Below are 18,458 nucleotides of genomic sequence, written 5' to 3'. Positions count from 1 at the left end.
AGGAATGCCACGTCACCACCTCCCCATAAATGACTCCCAGACTATATGAATTAAGTATTTGGGGGTGTAGGTTTGTGTTAGACCTTTTGAGAGACACAGAACTCAACTTAGGATTCACCATTAGTTTCAAGTGAAAATCAAAGACCGTCAGTGAACTGAGGGATGTACTCAGGGGCTTTCAGACAGGTGACATTAAGAACACCCATCCTCTAGGAGGGGAATCTGGAGCTGCCTGTAGAGAATGGTGATTCTCCAGATACAGCATGTTTCTGCAGTTGAGTGGAGGTAGAAGAGGTTTGAAAAGATAGGGTGGCCATGCTTCACCTAACATAGCCCCATGGCTCATGTGGTACCCCTTGTGGCACCCAGGCTCTTCTCTTCATGGTCATTGCTCAAGCAGTCAAGACCCTGCCTGCCCTGATAAATGGAGTTATTCTTTCCCCAGTGTCATCTTAGAAACACTTAATGAGGGTGCAAAGCCAGGGCCAGTGGGGAAAGAGCAGAGCTGAGCTCTTTGTAGAGGAATTTATGAGAATGATCAAAGAGAAAGACTTGAGAAGAAAAAGAAAACAAGAAGCTCTGATATGAGGCTTGCTTGGGATTACCCGCCTGGCAGCCCTGCATCAGTGACTCCAGTGGGACAAAGAAGCTACAGTTGATTGCTCCAAACAAATGTCTGCTTACTTCCATGGTCACTGGAAACCAGAGAGCTCTCCCAGTCATCTTGCTGCATTACCATCACTGTTCTCTACAACTACTCCAAAGGAGGTAGTGGTATTGAGGTGCAGGTCAGCTGCTTCTCCCAGGTAACAACAGACAGGACAATGGGAAACAGCCCCAAGCTGCACCAGAAGAGGTTTAGATTGGATATTAGGAATTTTTTTTTCACTAAAAGAGTGGTCAGGCACTGGAACAGGTCCAAGTGGAGGAATCACCACTCCTGGAAGTTTTCAAAAGGCGTGCCACAAAAATTTGCCATTTGGAGACATGGCTGAGTGGTGAGCACAGCGGTGCTGGGTTAACAGCTGGACTTGATGATCTTAAGAGTTCTTTTCTGACCTTAATGATGTTATGAATTCTGTAATTGGCAGAGAGCTATGTCAATTGAATTCATGCAAACACTGAACATGAAATATGCATGGAGCCCATTTTGTTCCATACCAGTTTTGGTGAACAAAACCCAGAATGTTACAAAACCATTTGTTCTATGGGGATTTTTTGTTGCATTTTTATTTTTGTTTCATTTACAAAAAGGAAAAAAAAAGCAAACTATGCAGAGAAGGAACAAGCGTGTGCACATTTGGAGATACAAACCTCTTTATATCTGGTACCATATAAATGAATGGGCAATCTTATGGTATAGGAAGTCTCAGAACTGACAGGATTGTTTTCTGTTACCAATTGTCTTTAAGACTGTAGCTTCCCATTTATCTAAGGAGGGCAGTAAAACACTATGTTGTCAAATGTTCATTCAGTCATTTGGAAAAATGACTGCAGAAAGAAGTAGCTAAGTCACCAAGAAGGCAGAGTTGTAGCACGATTACTTGGCTGTTTTGAAAAGCATTTCATTTCCATCAAAGCCAGGCAGAACTAGACCTTTTTGTGTCAACACCATGAAGTCCAGTATCAACAACTAATCTAGCACTGACTCTTATGAAAGCTTGATAAGCAAATGTTACTGCAGAATACTTGGTTATTGCAGTAATGATATTCAGGAGAACTCCATCTTCCTTCAATCAGTAAAATAAAAATGCTGTTATTTAAAAATGGTTCTGTTTTATAAATAATTCAGCTCCTTGAGATCACTCTCTACAGTAGAAATAATCAGAAACTGAACATCAGACCATTTTTCACTTTATGTTGGGCATGAATTCTTCTGCAAGAATGGCAAGAAATTACCTCTTAATTACACATGCAGAAGCCCTTTACTTATCTTAAATTTCTAGCTTAGTAATTTTTAATGTCAAATAGATTCAAAGAGTATATGCTGATTTTTTTTAAAGTTGAAGTAGTTGGATAAAAAGATAGTAATTGAACATGTTGTGTTTTCCTCAGCCAAGAAGTATATCTTGATATTTAGTATCATTCCTCAAATTACAGAGCTCTAAGTAAAGCTGTTTAGTTATTAACCGACCAACACTCCATTTTCTTTTTAAGTCAGACTTTTCTGTTACATAAGCACATACGTCTTACAATCAGGAATTATTCCAGCTTAAAACACTGGATAAAAACATACATAGACTTTGTCAGGGTTCTCTTGCACTAACTATACCTAATTATGCTTTTATAAAAGCAAAAAGATGAAATTCTTGGGCAAGCAAACAACTGAGGAAGTTACAGCTTGGCCAAAGAAACACTGCCACAGATACTAGGGAATACAAGCAGCCAGAAATTATTTAGGAATATATATATATATAAATATATAGTATCAGTTAGCTCATCTGAGATCATCCCATTTACATATAAAAAGGAGAAGAGAAAATCTGCCCTTCCTTACAGATTGTCTGCTTTGAGTAAAAATTGCCTCCAGCTATGCACCTTATTGCAGGAGACTGAAATTGTCCTGCAGAGGGGCTTCAGTCAAACTCCTCAGGTTCCTCTCCTAAGATGATTTATCTTCCAAACTGGAAATGTTAAAAGAAGAACAAAAATGCAACAAACACACAAACAAATAAACAAAGAAAAGGAATCTAGTCCAAGTAATTGTAATTAAAATCTGCTGCAAAACCACATTAAAAATTAAGTTGATCGCCTCTATATTAGGGTCTTCCCTAGATCAAATTTCTTAAACAGGATGCATTTGACAAACTAATGTATCATCTCCAAATGATGAGGGGTTTATGTACTTACAATGATATATTTCTTGTTACTTTTTATCTACTTATTTGATACTGTTTATAAAAACTATTGACAAGAGCTGTAACTTTTATTTTAAGGCATAACTGGATAGCATTTCCAGTTTCTAATGCTTCATTCACATTGCAGCTCTCACACAATGCAAGTTCCCAGGATAAAAGGTCACACACTTCAGTAGTTGTTTTCCCCTTTCTACATAAAGGACTGGACACAGACTGAAACATTACCTATGGGAATCTCCAGGCAGAGGTTTTAGCCATTTTCTCACATCCTTTTTCAGCTCTTTGTAGAACCAATATTCATTCCTCAATGCTTTACCCTTTCCACTTCTAAAGTCATCAAATTTAGCCTTTTCCTAGACAAAGAGAAAAGGCTATATTCCACCAAATCCCCACTGCCTTTGTAATCAGAGTTGGCCACCCAGCTAGAGGAAAAGGCCCCACTGCTGTCACATGTAAAAAGTCTAACTTCTGAAACCTCTGTTTCTTTGGTAAGCCTGAAGAAAGGGCTATTTTGGTACAGAAATTAATCAAGTGCTTTCTCATCCAAGAGCTTGATTGCATCTTTCCAGGGCTGTCCATATCAAGCTTAACCAGTCAAATTCTATCCCTGACCAAATCCCACATCCATGAAGAAGCATCAATAAATCACGTGCCAAGACAACAGAATGAACTGAAATTTCCGTTTCTTGGGATTTTCTCCCACCCTCTGCACCCCAGGAGAAAAAGCCAGCTGACATGCAGCCACCCTATTTGCCAAGCCTGCCCTACCCCAGTGAGCCTTCAATAGGTACAATGAATTTGTGGTTCTTTGTCTCAGAATATCCAACAGCAAGCAGTGCAGACACTTTATTATCCCTTAATTCCTACAGTAAAATGCTCACATAAAGGATTTCTGTGAAAATTCATAGCTGGTGAACCTTGGACTGCAATATTCAGGGTGTGCTGCTTCTCTAAAGAGATTCACAATTTATCCTCATCTTTAACACACAAAGCAACCAAGTACTTTAACAAAGTCAAAAGGTGCCGTTAACAAAGTTCAGTCGTGTAAATATTCCTTAATGGACCCCACACCACTCTCAGCATCACCTCTCAAATTCTGCCCATCTCAGAGACACAGTGATTTGGAGTCTCCTTCAGGACATCTCGTTGTTCTGTCCTTGAAATTGCCTCATTTCCCATAGATCAGAAACACTCAACAAATGCTGAAGTAGTGAAAAACTTAATGAGATGGGCTAATGCTAGTAGGAAATAACAGAAAGGTAAAGAAACATTTAAGAACTACACAGAAAAGCATTTTCAAGAAATTATCCAAACCATACCTGGCTGTCTTCTGTGAAGTCTTTTTTTTCTTTGATTTGTGGTACATCAGTACTCTTTTTTGTAAGCTCATCTATCCTTTCTTCACATTGTTCTTCTAATTCTTTCATCTGGTTGATGCACTGTGACCTGAAAAAACATGAACAAGACCGTTAACTCTCATCCACACTCTTCTAAAATGTACTTTTGCAAAATTACCTAATTCTTTTTTTCATATATCTATTTTTTTCTTTATGGTTTTAGAAGTCACTAGGAAAAAATGAGGCATTCACCTAAGTCCTAAGGACAAATTCATAGTGCAGGCAAGTTCTATTAGAATAAATTAATTTAAAGTACTTTTGTTTGACCAGCTCAACAAGCTACATGATTTTCTCTGTGTCTTTGCTAACCAGTCAAGTCCAGTTAAGTTAAAAACAATTTTGATCCTTGAAGCATTTCTACTATGATTACAGAAATTCGTATTTTGATTTTAGCCAGAAAGAGGAAACAGAAAAGTATCAGCTGAAAAAGAAAACAGGTGTAATCTACTGTTAGCAAACTGAACACCCTTTCTCAATATTTCAGCAAAGCGCAGTGCTGCAAGATATAGCAAAACATATGTTACAGAAATGGAGTTCATTAGTAGCTACTATAAGTTCTGGAAGGAACATATCCTAAAGATGCAAGCACTGTGTATCTTTTACATACTTTTAATAGTTACACAGCACCATAACCTTTGCGACAGCAGGGGTCTTCTATCTGCATCTCTACAGCCTGCTTTCCCTCACAGCTCTGTAACTCCTAGGCAAGGCCTGCTGTTTGCAGCAGTGCTTTTCCTAAAGCTGCCAGGGCAGTGTTTTCCCCTTCTGTGGATGTGTTGGAGATCCTGCGCAAAGCCCAGGAGTTTTGTCAACCTCAGTTTCTCAGGGCAAGTGGCCACAGTCAGGGCAAGATCCTCCTTTCTCTCCTGCTCTCTTCAGAAGTCATTTTATAGCTTTTGGTTTACATCAGAGGAAAAATAAGATCTAGTGAATAACAAAGCAAGATAATCATTACCCCATAATACACATGCAGAAGTCTTAGAAACTAGTCATCATGTAACTCCAAGTATGCTCTGACCCCACTATGAACAGGAACACCAGTTTGAGAGGATCCCAATGGGAAGAGCATCACACTAGGGGAAAATGTGATAAAAAATCACCATCACTGTCTGTACTCACTGCCTTGGAGAGCCTGCCCAAGGAAGAGCAGGCTCTTGGCTGGGGACCCCATTTGCTTTTCCCTGCTGGTCTAGCAGCAAAGAAGTCTTCTGGGATTTTGAAACCTTTTCTCCTTTCTCTGTCTCCTTTGTTTTTTCCACTCAAAGGTAGCTTCCAGTTTTTACATATACAATCAGCTACAGACCTTGCAAACACATCTTTCTGCATTCAAAATCTTTTTCAGCAACCTTTGTAGAACATCATGGTCAACATACTGCAAGTTTCTCCTCCCCCTCACTAAGACTAAGAAGGCAGGTAAATTTCCCCTGATTCTGGCTCTGACCAGTGTTACTAAGAGTGTCAGTACCTTCCGTGCAACAGCAGCTGGTTCAGACAGGCATATTGCAGTTTCTCAAGCTGCAAATAAGCTACATAATCCGAAGGAGTTCTTGGGGTACGTGCACTCTACCACAGCAAGTAACTCATTTGTACTGCACTTTCACCTGTCTCCACCTCTACTTTTCAAAAGCAAAAAATCCCTTCTGTAGTTCGCACCCAGAAAGGAAGAACAGTAGCAGACAGATAGGCTATGAACTGACAAATTAATTACCTTCATTACAATTTCTTGTTGACTAGACATTATTCTAAAGCCTGATTTGATAATGCTAATACCTGGAAGTGTCACCAAAATAAGCAGTGCTTCAAACTGGTGAACATCAGAGACAGTAAAACAGCATAGGCTTGAGTTATGCACACTTTCAGTATTTTCTAGGAAATAAAAGGACATATTAATTGTCTGCATCTCAGTTTGCAAGCTTGAGAAAGATGCAGAACACAGACGACCTGAAGTCAGAGATAGAGCATTTGTGAAAGGTTGCACTTTCATCTCACATAGCACATGAAAATAAAATTCATTTAACATTTGTGACAAATCCTCACCATTTAAAATTTATTATCTGTAACAGAATTCCTTTATACTGTACTCATGCATACAAGAACTTCTCGAGTACAGGGACAGCATTAGTTTCTCCACCTCATCCCATCACCGACATTTCAAATGTGCAAACCTACTGCTCTTAAACTCAGTCTCTGTCGCATGTTTTCTCCTTCACTACATAGTTAATTCTGTGACACAGAGCTCACCTGCACACACACAAAGGAGCCCAAATAATACCCTCCACAGCTGCTTCCAGGCCCATCAAAGGAGCCACCAGCCCATCCAAGGATGATCTCCATGAGCCTAAGCACAGAGGCACAAGCAAACTGAGAAGGAGGGACAGCCTGTCTAGACCACCCCCACAGCATGTTTTGCACTAGCAGACACTCACTCTCACAGGAGAGGGATGAGTCTATCGGTGTTGTCTGTGCTCATGCTTCATGTGTTCTGTGTTAACCGGCATACCTGACAGCCTACAGATCTGCTCACAGGAACAGATGTGCAGCCTCTCCCCTCCTGGGCTGCTGGATTTGCCAATCCCCAGCATGAGAAACAGAGTATCTTTGTTCTCCAGGAGCATCTATCAACCTCCTCCTTTCAACCCCACCAAAAAAGGTTACTCCTGCACTCACACTCTTGCACTTTTAAGGTCTGCAAATACCAAACTAATTATCAGACCTTTTACACGTAGCAAGATTTCTAAAAAAGCAGTTATGTAACAACCAAAGGTCTTGGGAATAAAAATGTATTTGAATATTGGAATGTATTCAATAATGATTTCAAAAGATCAGTCCAGAGGCTTCTGTTTCATTCTGGTTGCTGCAGGAGAGAAGGGTCAGTGTGCCAGTGAACCTTTGCTGCAGAAGCTCTAGCCATGACCAGACAGCACTGGGCACAGTGTGCACCAAAGGTATGTTGTGAAGTCAACTGCTGTGGAATGCACACTCCTTTGGCACACAACACCAGTAAGGTCAGATAATTCCTGCTGGCTTCTGCACTGAAAACACTAAGCTTGTTCAAAAAAATGGTAAGATGAAACTTCAAGACTTAGGTAAAAGAAGAAACAAGGATTTTTTTTTTCCTACGGTCACAGATTTTGTTCTTACGCATTCCATATTCACAACTGCTCTTACCACTGTCTTCTACAGAGTAGTTACTGAATGTTTAAATGGAGCGATTTACAATGTGCTGTTTGAAAAAGGCAATTGATTTCTGTCATCTTTTTGTAACATTTTCAATTATACAAATAATATGGTCCCTCAATTTTTGCACTGGGCATAGTGTACTTGCTACCTAAGGTGCAAAACCTTCAACCATACAAATCCAGGTAAAAGGAAGAAGCACATAATCAGGTCTAATGCCTCCTCCTGGCAAGGCAGACGAACAGAGAGGTAACACAGTGGTTTATTCCGAATGTGGAGGGGAGGAAGGAAGACAGATTAAAAATAACATTTGGAATCTTTCTAATAATTGTTATTTTCCTAGGCCCACAATCATATTGGGAAAAGCTTGTTTGCAATCATTTAAAGTGACAGTATTAATTGAGCATAAAATAAAGAGGAACATATGTAGCCAAGTACTATCAAATATCCATGTCTGCAATTACCAGAACACCACAACAGAGAAATATTAAAATTCCAACATCCTCCCTAAAGGTACACAACCAGCAACATTTTAAAAACACATTTATACATGTTCCTCCTAGAATTGTGTGAATGCTGCACAGTACCCAAGCTATAAATTATTTCATGAAAATCTGAGTGCTACGCTTGGTTTCCTCACTTCGACTCTCAGGAAAAGAATCTATAAATAGAAAATGAACATTGAAGTATTATGCAACAAAGTTAGTGAAGATAGCATAGCTCCTTGGCTGAGATAACTGCCTTTACAGACTCCCATAGAGACTCTCTAGGAACTGGTACAGCTGTCTCAGGACCAGCTGGAGACAGGTCAGCTGAGTCCCTGTTCAGCTACCACATGGTTGATCTATCATGTCTCTACACCTACCCTGATAAAAGCAAACCCACCTTTACTATCAAGCTTAGCTTTTCACCTTGAGCCAGCCCAGACCTTGGAGTATGCTGTCTGAATACAACCCTCCTTTGTCAAATGAAGAGGGATTCTTTATGGTACACTACCACAAACAGGGGTGCTCTGTCAGTGATTTCCTCAACAGAGCCATGCTTGTAAGCACCAGACATGGGTGATAAACCTCAAAATTTTCAGAAGACAGACTCACTACATTTTCCTTGTATTATTTCCCTGCATGTGTATATCAAGCCAGTGCTTCATGGGTGTACCTCTCATGTGGAGCACAACTGTCCAGCACACAGATATATTTGTGCTATATCCAGATCTATTTGTTTCTGCTGATCTTAGTCTTAAAAGGAAGACACTGGCAAACAGGTTCACTGACTAACACAGAACTATCAACAGAGGTCCATGAGTCTCAGGTCTGTCATTTAACTAAACAGCAAACAGATGGTGCTTAACAACCATGGTACACAACAAACACAGAGTGGGAAAAAGCCCCTTAACACACTAGCAACACAGCTTATTGAAAGGCAGGTACAAACTAAAGTATCCAACTTCCTTCTACTTTTCTGTTAGACGTCTTAAATTACAGCTCCACTAATATAATCTATCTTATTTACATGAGTAATAATTCAAAAAAAAAGGTCACAACCAATTGGTCATCAGTAAGTGTTACAGAAGCACTAACATTAATCCTTAATTCTAAGGAGGTGGAAAAACAGAAGAAAATACTTCAAGATTAGCCTGCAGAATTCAAGTTCTTTGAGTTTCATGGTCCACTTTTAGTCATAATTTTTACAAAACCTGGCTAAACAATGGCTGCTGAAAAAATACCTATCACTACAACAATTACACTCTTGATGGAACATCATTATGAGAACACGCAAACAGCAAATTTTATTGCTTTTTTCTATTTATGCACAAGGGGGAAGATCCTATAGGATGTGAAGGCAGGTGGAGGAAACAAGGATATTACTGAGCAGAAAGGACTGAGGAGAAATTCCTAGAAATACCAGAAATGTGTATTTAGTGTAAGGATATGGATAAGTACTTTTGTTCAGCTATCCATGCTTTACAATTCAGTGGGAAATCTCAAGAAAAAGCCATGACTAGGTAAAACAGAACACATGAGTCTGATGGTACCAGAAATTCCCAAGACCTCTGGCAGCTCAATAAGGTACAGCTTCTCATCAGATGCTCCCCTATCTTAACGCAAACTTCTTCAGAATTTAGCCTCTTCATGTTTCAATTTTCCCCCACAACTCTTAAGGGATAATATTGCTACCTTAATCCTCCTGCAATAGAAGGAGCATCAAGAAGTGTGTGGACACAAAGATGAAAAATATTGCAAAGTTTATGCTCTTCTCCAAGATCAACTGTGAGCAATTTTAGAAGAGGTGTCAGATGTTACTTTCTCCTTAATAATGTATTTTAACTAACAGTACTATAGCTAACACAAGAGTACTCTGGGTTATAACCAAGTCACCTATAATTTGGGAAGTCATCTTTCCTAAAGAACATACTTACAGGTCATATGAGAACTTCCTCTGAAGGTTAGTCTGGTTCTTCTGAAACCAGAAAACATCCAGCTGTAGCTTTCCATATTCCGTCTGTAACTCTTTCAAGTGTTCTGATCAAAACAGAATTAAAATACATATTAAAATACACATACACCTATATATTCTACAACAGAAATATCAAACAACAAATCTATAGTAAGCATGCGAAATTAATCCATCTGTTATGCAAACTACACATCATACACAAATGCATAGATAATTGTTGAATTTATTCAACAAGGGTGCAGAGAATCTGGTAAGAATAACTTTTCAGCACAACATTTAGCAAGAACAGTACAATGTACATTTTTACCTACTTTTCCTCTTAAGGAATACACAGAACTGATTTGCAAACCCTGCTAAGTTGCAGTCTGGAAAATCTTTAAGTCTATGAAATCATAATCAGAACACAGTATGAAACAGCATTCACATTTATCAGCCACATAAAGATCAGCTTGCAATGCTTCCCTGAATAACATGCAATTTATAGCCATGATCCTCAGCAACACAGGCATCTATGATTCAGAGTTTTCTTCCTGATAGAAAGCTTTGTGAGAGGGTACCAGAAGGCAACACCACAACACACTTACTTGTTTATAGGATTCATTTCCAAGAACCTCCAGAGGAATACATTACTAACAACAATTTTTGAAGCACAACCATGAATAGAAATGAATTAGACTGAGTTTTCTTATTTAATAAAGGACTTGTGAATTCCTCTGGTGCTAAAATGCATGACCCCACACCTCAGGGAAGAATGCAAGAATATGTTGCCAAGGAGAATGAAGAATAAATATATTAACTTACTTCTATTCTGTATAATATCAAAAGAGTCAGGAGTACTACATCAGGCACTACAAGGACTGTTGAGGCAGATTAGTCTGACACTTAACTGGAGTTATGCAGATGAAGTATCTAAGTCATGGCAGCTCCTGCACCACCCCCAGGACTTGAAGAAATGCAGCACTCTCAAAAGAAACATGCAAGTCTTAAAAAACAGGGAGCCTAAAAAACAGTAAGAGAGAGATTCACAGGGGTACTACAACGTACCTCGTAGACTCTGAATCAATTGATCATTTAGTGTGATGTTACTCATCAGCATTGCCTGAAAGAAGCAGAACAAAATGCAGTGTTTTAATTGCAAAGGGCCTGTATTACCACTATAAACAACATCTATCAAAATACTTGTAACAAGATCTATTTTTTTGTGTCACAGTTGTTAGTTTGTGCATCACAGTTGAACAAAAACTTTTAGCTGCTTTAGAGATCTACAATTGCAAACAAGTATTCATTTTAACCCAGATTTTCCAGTAATGGGGAGTGGGAGAAGATATCAGTGCACAAATAAAAAGAGGAAAAATTTAAAGGAATTTAAAGATACTACAATTGCTTGTCACTTTATTCTAGTTTAATATCATGACTGGAGTCAGCCAGACTTACTGTATTTATCTCCTGAAGGAAGAATACAACCTATGACAGCTCACTATCAATTACCCTCTCACTCAGGAATCAATACACCTGCATTCAGGCGCGCAAAGATGAGCTATGAAAGTATTAATCATTCAGCATAAAGCAACTCCATGAAAGCAATGTGAAGCCCTTGCATTGAATCCCTTTTCTACCTATCTTCTTGATTGCTTTCATGTTGGAGCAGCCTTCTTCCACTCCCTCACTTTGTTCTCCCTCTCATTCTGAAAAGGTAGTAAACATACAAACATTTTTTGTCTATTCTTCCATCAGTCTGTGTCTACCATTTCATATACACACATACCCCAAAACATCTGAAAACTGAGTCAAGTCAAGCCTAAGTGACATTATTCATATTCAACATTTAGCAAGTCTGATGCAGAAGAGTTCTTAAGAATACAAAAAAGAGATCCACCAGCTCTTCAGAAAAAATCCAGTCCAGTCTTAGGAAGGTATTTCTTAGGCTTTATTGCCAGTACCGCTATTATCCTTGTCCTGGGAAACTTCAGTATTCTTCAAGGATCCCAGATGAGAATACATCAACTCCCCTGTTTCCCAAAGTTTCTGCTCTAGTATTGATGTGTGCGTATGTCCAAGCCTGAAAAGAAGTAACAGCACCCATTCTGTCTGCCCAAGTCACCCTGAAACACTGACAACATTGTCAGTGCCTTTCTTCACAAAGGCTACAGTAATAAAAGCCAGCTGATTAGATGAAGCGCAGCGTTAAATAAACCTGAGTGGCTAGCACCCACCAGAGTAGTAGATTTGTCTTTGGTTGACCCTTTAAAGAGTCCCACTTCACAGAGGTGGTCATTCAGCTGTTGCTAAGTATTTCTACACCATTCTATATGTACAGCTGTTCTGTGAACGCCACCGTGAAACCTCAAGGAAAAACATCTTGCTCCTTTGTTAAAACACATATAGAAAATCAAAAAACAGTAATAAAAACATTTATGTAGGATTGTTTAATATATCTCCCTCTCCTTTCTCATAGGACAGCTAAATAAAAAATAAATTTGTTTTCACTGGTTATTGGGGAAAGGAAGTTAATGTTTCAGTGGAAATTCCAAGTTTTGCTAATGTGTGAACAATGTAGTCAGGTTGTTCCAGATTATCACCTTCAAGATAATACAGCATTGGCCATTATCAGAAACTGTCAATGGACTAGAAAAATCAGTATGATAGAGCAATTTTATGTTCTTACAGTTTTTTGGGGGCATTGTTGGTTTTGGTTCTTTTTATTGGGGGGGGCAATCTTTTTATTGGGGGGGGGAGGGGTTGGTTGGGGGGTTTTTCTCCTTAAAATGAAATTTCTAAATGCCAGGATCACTTATGTGGCAGTACAACATACAAGTGTTACATGTTTTGTACATTAGGACAATAATAACTGTGATTAGCTGAAGTGAAAAAAGTTATTTTCCACATTAAAAAAATTCTCTTTGAATTACAACAGGGAAAAAAAGAAGTGTGCCTTTGTCTTTCTGGATTGCATATAAAACTTTATTTTGGCAATACCATACCTACTTCCTTGAACAGGTGGGCAAAAGTCCAGGAAAAACCCTGTTAAAATCTAGTTCGCTGTTTAACTTGAGCAGGAAATACTGTTTAATAATTTACAGGACAGTACTGCAACTGCCAGCTTCCAATCTCACTATGTCAATAACATCAGGCCTTCCATTCTTCCTCCTGTCATTCAAGTGTTGACTAATTTTCATCTTGTGGCTGTAAATTAAGCAAACATACTTTTGGGGTTTTATGCAGGTCAAGAATGAAAACTGCTGGGAAGCACTCAGCAGACACATGCCAATAGTCAGTTATAGAAAGAAACTCCCATTTTAAACTTCAATCAGCCCATGAAACAATAGCTATAATCCCCAGGAGCAAAATATCCAGCTTTTGGAAAATCACTCTATCACCATATCAAAATCTGATGTTCTGTGACAGAGTAACTCAGTAACATAGAACCAGCTTGTTGTATTTGTAAATATGTTTGCACAGAAGTCCTTATGACTATCAAAGAGGAAAAATATCAGTCTTTTGATTGAAGACAATGCTGTGGACAGCAGGTCTTCAGAAACCAAAACTCAAAAGTCACACTTCCCCCAGCAGTGAGGGAAAATTACTTGCTCCAGCTGTACAGCAAATTTTTTAATCACAGCTGCCAAAGATTCACCACAGAACATGTCCGCATAAGTCTTATTCTACTTAAGAAAGACAAAGCTAAAGTTACTGTTTCAAAATAAAAAAACATAACACAGAAATATGCATGAGGAAGCTTTGAGAAAAATTATTTGAAATCTTTGTTTTGAGCACATACTTTGAACTATGTAAATGCACTTGATCTGAATAACGCCCAACAGTATTCTCCATACACACATTCCTTGGAGGAATTACCACAATAACTCCTTCAGCATTTGCTACTCTCAAGAACCAAGCTAGCCCAAGCACACTGAACTGACATATATGCTTTCTAACACTGACTGTATGTGGTGTATAAAAAAGCATAATGAGACATTGCAACAGAAAAAAGAAAGCAAAGAATTTGATGAGTGTAAACACTAAAACTTAAGAAAAAAGAGGCTTTGCATTCACAAATACAGCTCAAAGGAGACAAAGATAAGCCACAGGATCAGTAACTCAGCTGGTAAGAACAAATCCAACCGTGAATAAAGCAAGATGGGAAGCTAAGATTTATACATGCAGAAACAGCCATTTATAATTAATCAGGGAAAAGCAGGGCTCTCATTTCATTATTAACTCAAACTGATTTAAGTCCTTACAGCAAAGAAAAAGCGTGGTTCTGTCTTGCACACTCCCACGGCTCCCCACCACTACGCTGGCATTAGCATGAAAATAATGCTGGCAACACACTGATATTTTAGTTGCTGCTCAGTAGTGCTTACCCTAAGACAAGGACTTTCCCATTTCCCATGCTCTGCCAGCCAGCAGTTGCACACAAAACCAGGAGAAAGCTCAGTCAGGTGTCCCAAACTGGCAAAAGGGACATTCCATACCATAGAACGTCGGGACATAAAATAGGGGAGTTTGCCAGGAGGCACCGGTCACTGCTGGGGGACAAGTTGGGCATCATTCAGCAGGTGCTGAGCAATTGGATTGTGCACGTCTTGTTTCTCTTCGGTTTTATTCCTCTCTCTCTCAGTTATCAAACTGTTCTTATCTCAACCCACAGAGTTTTCTTCAAAAATGTAGGGGGACATGTGCGGAGTGAGTAAGTGACTGCATGGTATTTAGTTGCCAGCTGGGGTTAAAACATGACAACTAGCCACAAAAAGGCTTTTTGGTTCCAGGCTAAGAGACTAACAGCTAAAGTGCATATTAGTATGTGGGGGGAAAGTTCATAAATAAGATACCTAAGGAAATATTTCTCTTTAAGGTTACTTGTTGTGCTGCACACTCATGTATACTTCAGTGGAGGCACATCAATTGAAGTAAGCCTGACAACAAATTTCAAGCTCAAAATGGAGAAGACACTGTTCATTTAAATCTGTTTCTCAATAAACTGAATTCCATTCAGAAATTCCACTTTTCCTCAATAAATGTAAAAAAACCCCACCCAACCAACAAAAGAACCCCAAACAAAAACCAACCAACCAAATGAACAACTCACGCACCCAACAAAACCCAAACCCAAAAAACCACCTCTATTTCTGAAGAGTGGTTCTGTCAAAGATCTGAGACTCAACCTTGTTTCAAAGCCTGTGCTAAAAGCAATCTCTGTTTTGTCATGGAAGACACAGAGACATGCACACTATGACATGGTGCAGTTCTGCCTTTAAAACCACCAAAATTGCAAAGTTACTTTCTTAAAATCTCAACACAAGAGGGTGGAATTTGACACACATGAATCCAAAATTACTTTTACAGGTACAGGGCAACAGCAAGTAGATTGAAGAAAAAAGCCTTGTGAAACTGCAGGACTTTCACTGTACTGTTATGTTTAAATAAACCCCAAATAATAGACAATGGAAGCAGAACAAAATCCTATGATATGAGAATATTAATATAAAACTTCCATAGGTATAGCTAATGCAAATTCTGACTTTCTGTCCATTCATTTAGCTGTGAAGAGGTAACGCTTAAACTACATATACTCTAAATTCCTTCTTTCTAGTTCAGCTGGTCTCATCCTTTTTTTTTCTTCCCACCATGTGAAGATATGTTTTGGACAGAAGTGATCTTTTAGACTTTTGCTGTACCAGTTATGAGTATGCATACTGATTTCTCTTGCTAATTTAGTAATATCGTGCTATGGCAAATATGGGACATGAGGCAGTGCTTCCTTACCTCAAAGCTTTTCCAAAACTAGAAGATGCAATATTGTTTGGGTTGAAAAAAAAAGAATCAAAAGATAAAACACATATAGCCTTCAATGAAAAGGAAAAGGCACCTTTCTTCTCTCTCCCTGCAGACTACTGTAATTCCTTCTGAGTGGAGTTGACTCTGTGCATACCAATAGGTATTTTGTGTCAGAAGATTGTGCTGGGAATTGAAATTTTCCCAGAGGGAGGGGACCAGAGAGCAGCTGTGGCCAGTGTTAAAAGATACTCAGCAACAGGACACTGACATGCTTCACATAGAACGTACAAACCTTGGCCCTTCTCCTCAGTAAAACCAGATTTAGGTTGGAGATATATGTAAATCCAAAGAAAATTACGAACTGCAAAATCACGCTCTTGCAGTTAAGTGATATTAAACATATTGTTGTACTTATGCTCTTCAAAGAGACTTCTGTGGCTCTGTACATCCCAGAAGCCATGAGCCCTGAATAACAACCACAGAGAATATTATTCTTTACAAAATTGTTTACAGATTAGGAACAGCCCTTTTGCATTCCTGAATTGTGGTTATCAAGTGTTCAAGTAAGGTTACTTGATCTCTTCATTCTATTTCTGCATGGATTTCCAGAAGCCATTTCCTAAATCTGCACTAATCCTTAAAAATTCAAGCAGGTTTTTTAAAGGCAGACTGGTGACAGTAGTGTTTTATACATACTCAGACCTAAGAAAATAATTACAATAGCAATTTTTCAGAATTATATTGGCTCGGTGAATGGTGAGCCCACCTGGTATAACAGGCTCAGACTACCTACTTTCTATGCCCTCATACTTCAAGTAGCACAGAGACACTTCTACTACAAAAGAACACAGATTTAACTCAAAGAGATTACCACACTGCTAGTAACAATGACTAACTCGGCACATACCTTACTGGTGTTTCAGTTTGGTAGGAAAGTAAATCAGCACTATAATTATTCTGTGTTTTATCAGCAGAGTAATAAAACACAGTGAGCAGAGATGAACTGCAATTACAATTGATCTCAAATGTTACTCAGGAGTTGCTTTTGGTTAGAAGACCAGATTGTGTAAGTATGCCTTGGATGTAAGTTTCTTCTATAGCCAGAAGAACCATAATTTCTTCCTGAAAAAGTGGGAGATTTGAGATGGACCAATCAGTCTTACACCTCTGCTGAAAGCATTTTAATTTTTAAGAACAGCAAGAAGAACTAAGCAAAATCTCATTTATGACTCAAGAATCTCTAGTTAGTTATAGAGGTTGTAAAATACTTGTAAAATGAGTTGAGAGTCTTGGGATTTGGATCTGCATTCATTCTTCCTGTCTAGGTAAATACTTGCTGCTAATCCTCACAGAGCAAATAAAGTTCAGTTCAAGGAACAAGCATCCCAGAATCAGAAAGGGTGAATTCATTACTCTCCTCCCAGGAATCACATATTCCACTGGAATCCATGGAGCCAACCAACAAGGTTATGTGTGTGTATACAAGACATGAACATACAAAACACACTTATACATGGGTATAGATACACACAAACAAAAAAGCACTCAGAAAGAGTCTTATATTCCACATCCCTCTGTGGAATAGCCTCTGATCCTATACAGCTTCTTCAGATGAAGGTCATTAGTGAGGAGAATTAAGTTTTTTTTTTTCATTTCTTCTTTTGACAAATGCACAGCTTTCCAGCAATACCACTGTCTTACCACATGGCTGCATATCTCTACAAGCCATTGCAATTCCAGGTGTGAATGCGTTGTCTCCCTCGCCTTTAACACTGACTCTTTCAGAAGAAAACAGCAAGATACTTCAGAATAAAGACTTTCTCTTCCAGAAGCCACTCTGAGTCTTCCCCAGACACCACATTCCACCCCATGTCCAACAGCAGCTCTAGTTCTGTAAAATACTTTTCACCATTTCTCCTGGCATGGATGCCAGATTTAATGAACAGTTCCCACATGTCCTCTAGACTCAAAAACACCCCAAGGAAAGTGTATTGTGTGGTGCCACCTACCATTCATCTGATGCCAGAAATTTGAAACAAAAAGGTGGCACACCATGCTTGGCAGAAGTAACGTTTCATTCTCTAAACTTCCTTAAAACTCTCTCAGCATCTGTCCATCTTGCTAGCCTGTGCTATAAACTCTGTGGCCAGCCCTTACAGTTTCAGTGCCCTTTAGTAACTCTGGCTATATCTACTTACAGAAAGGAAGCATAATACTGCATTACATTTGCCCTTTTCTTACCTTTGATTTTTATTTTTTTCCACTCACGCATGTGTTTTCACTCCCTGTAGGACTGAAGTAGAATGCAAGAAAATGCCACAGCATTCAGTAGCAACACCCAATAATAGGAGGCAGAAGTAACAACAAGATTGATTACTCACTTGAATCCTGTCTGAATATTGAGGTATCATTTTAAAAAATACATAAATTAAAAAAATAAATAGACAAAACTATACCTCATATTTTTAAAGTATATGAAAAGACTGAACACAAAGAAGAGAGAAATTATCAAAGAAACGTTTGTCTCAAATGAGGTAAAAAAGAATTGGTTTATTACTTCCTTGAAGACTTGGGGTAAAGAATATTTCAAAATAAATTAATTGTATACACCATTGATGAGCACATTCTACCTTCCACTTTTACTCAATTTTTGTTCCTCTATGTCCTTCAAATATTAAACTGGTGGTATTTTGCTCACACATCACATTTTGAGCAGCAAACCATTCCCTCACAGTGAACCTGCTACCTGAAAAGCACGTATTGCCATCATGAGATGTGTCTGTTCCGCCTG

The 18,458-nt window shown here is 38.7% G+C and overlaps 1 protein-coding gene across 4 annotated transcripts in view; it reads right to left on the bottom strand.

The window, feature by feature from the left end:
• Positions 1–18,458, bottom strand: part of GOLM1 (golgi membrane protein 1) — a 35,496-nt gene that overhangs the window by 7,239 nt on the left and 9,799 nt on the right. For all 4 annotated transcript variants that reach the window (XR_001864020.1, XM_017740444.1, XM_017740443.1 and 1 more), the window contains exons 3-5: positions 10,934–10,988; positions 9,852–9,954; positions 4,178–4,304 (exon numbers count right to left, since the gene is read on the bottom strand). Coding sequence is in view for 3 of the 4 variants with exons in the window: in XM_017740444.1 (XP_017595933.1) it covers positions 4,178–4,304; positions 9,852–9,954; positions 10,934–10,988 (285 nt within the window). In the remaining variant the exon portion in view is untranslated. The remainder of the gene's footprint in view (positions 1–4,177; positions 4,305–9,851; positions 9,955–10,933; positions 10,989–18,458) is intronic.

Source organism: Corvus brachyrhynchos, unplaced genomic scaffold (assembly GCF_000691975.1).
Source record: "Corvus brachyrhynchos isolate BGI_N302 unplaced genomic scaffold, ASM69197v1 scaffold37, whole genome shotgun sequence".
NCBI classification, from domain to species: domain Eukaryota; kingdom Metazoa; phylum Chordata; class Aves; order Passeriformes; family Corvidae; genus Corvus; species Corvus brachyrhynchos.
This window is presented reverse-complemented; position numbering and strand designations above follow the sequence as displayed.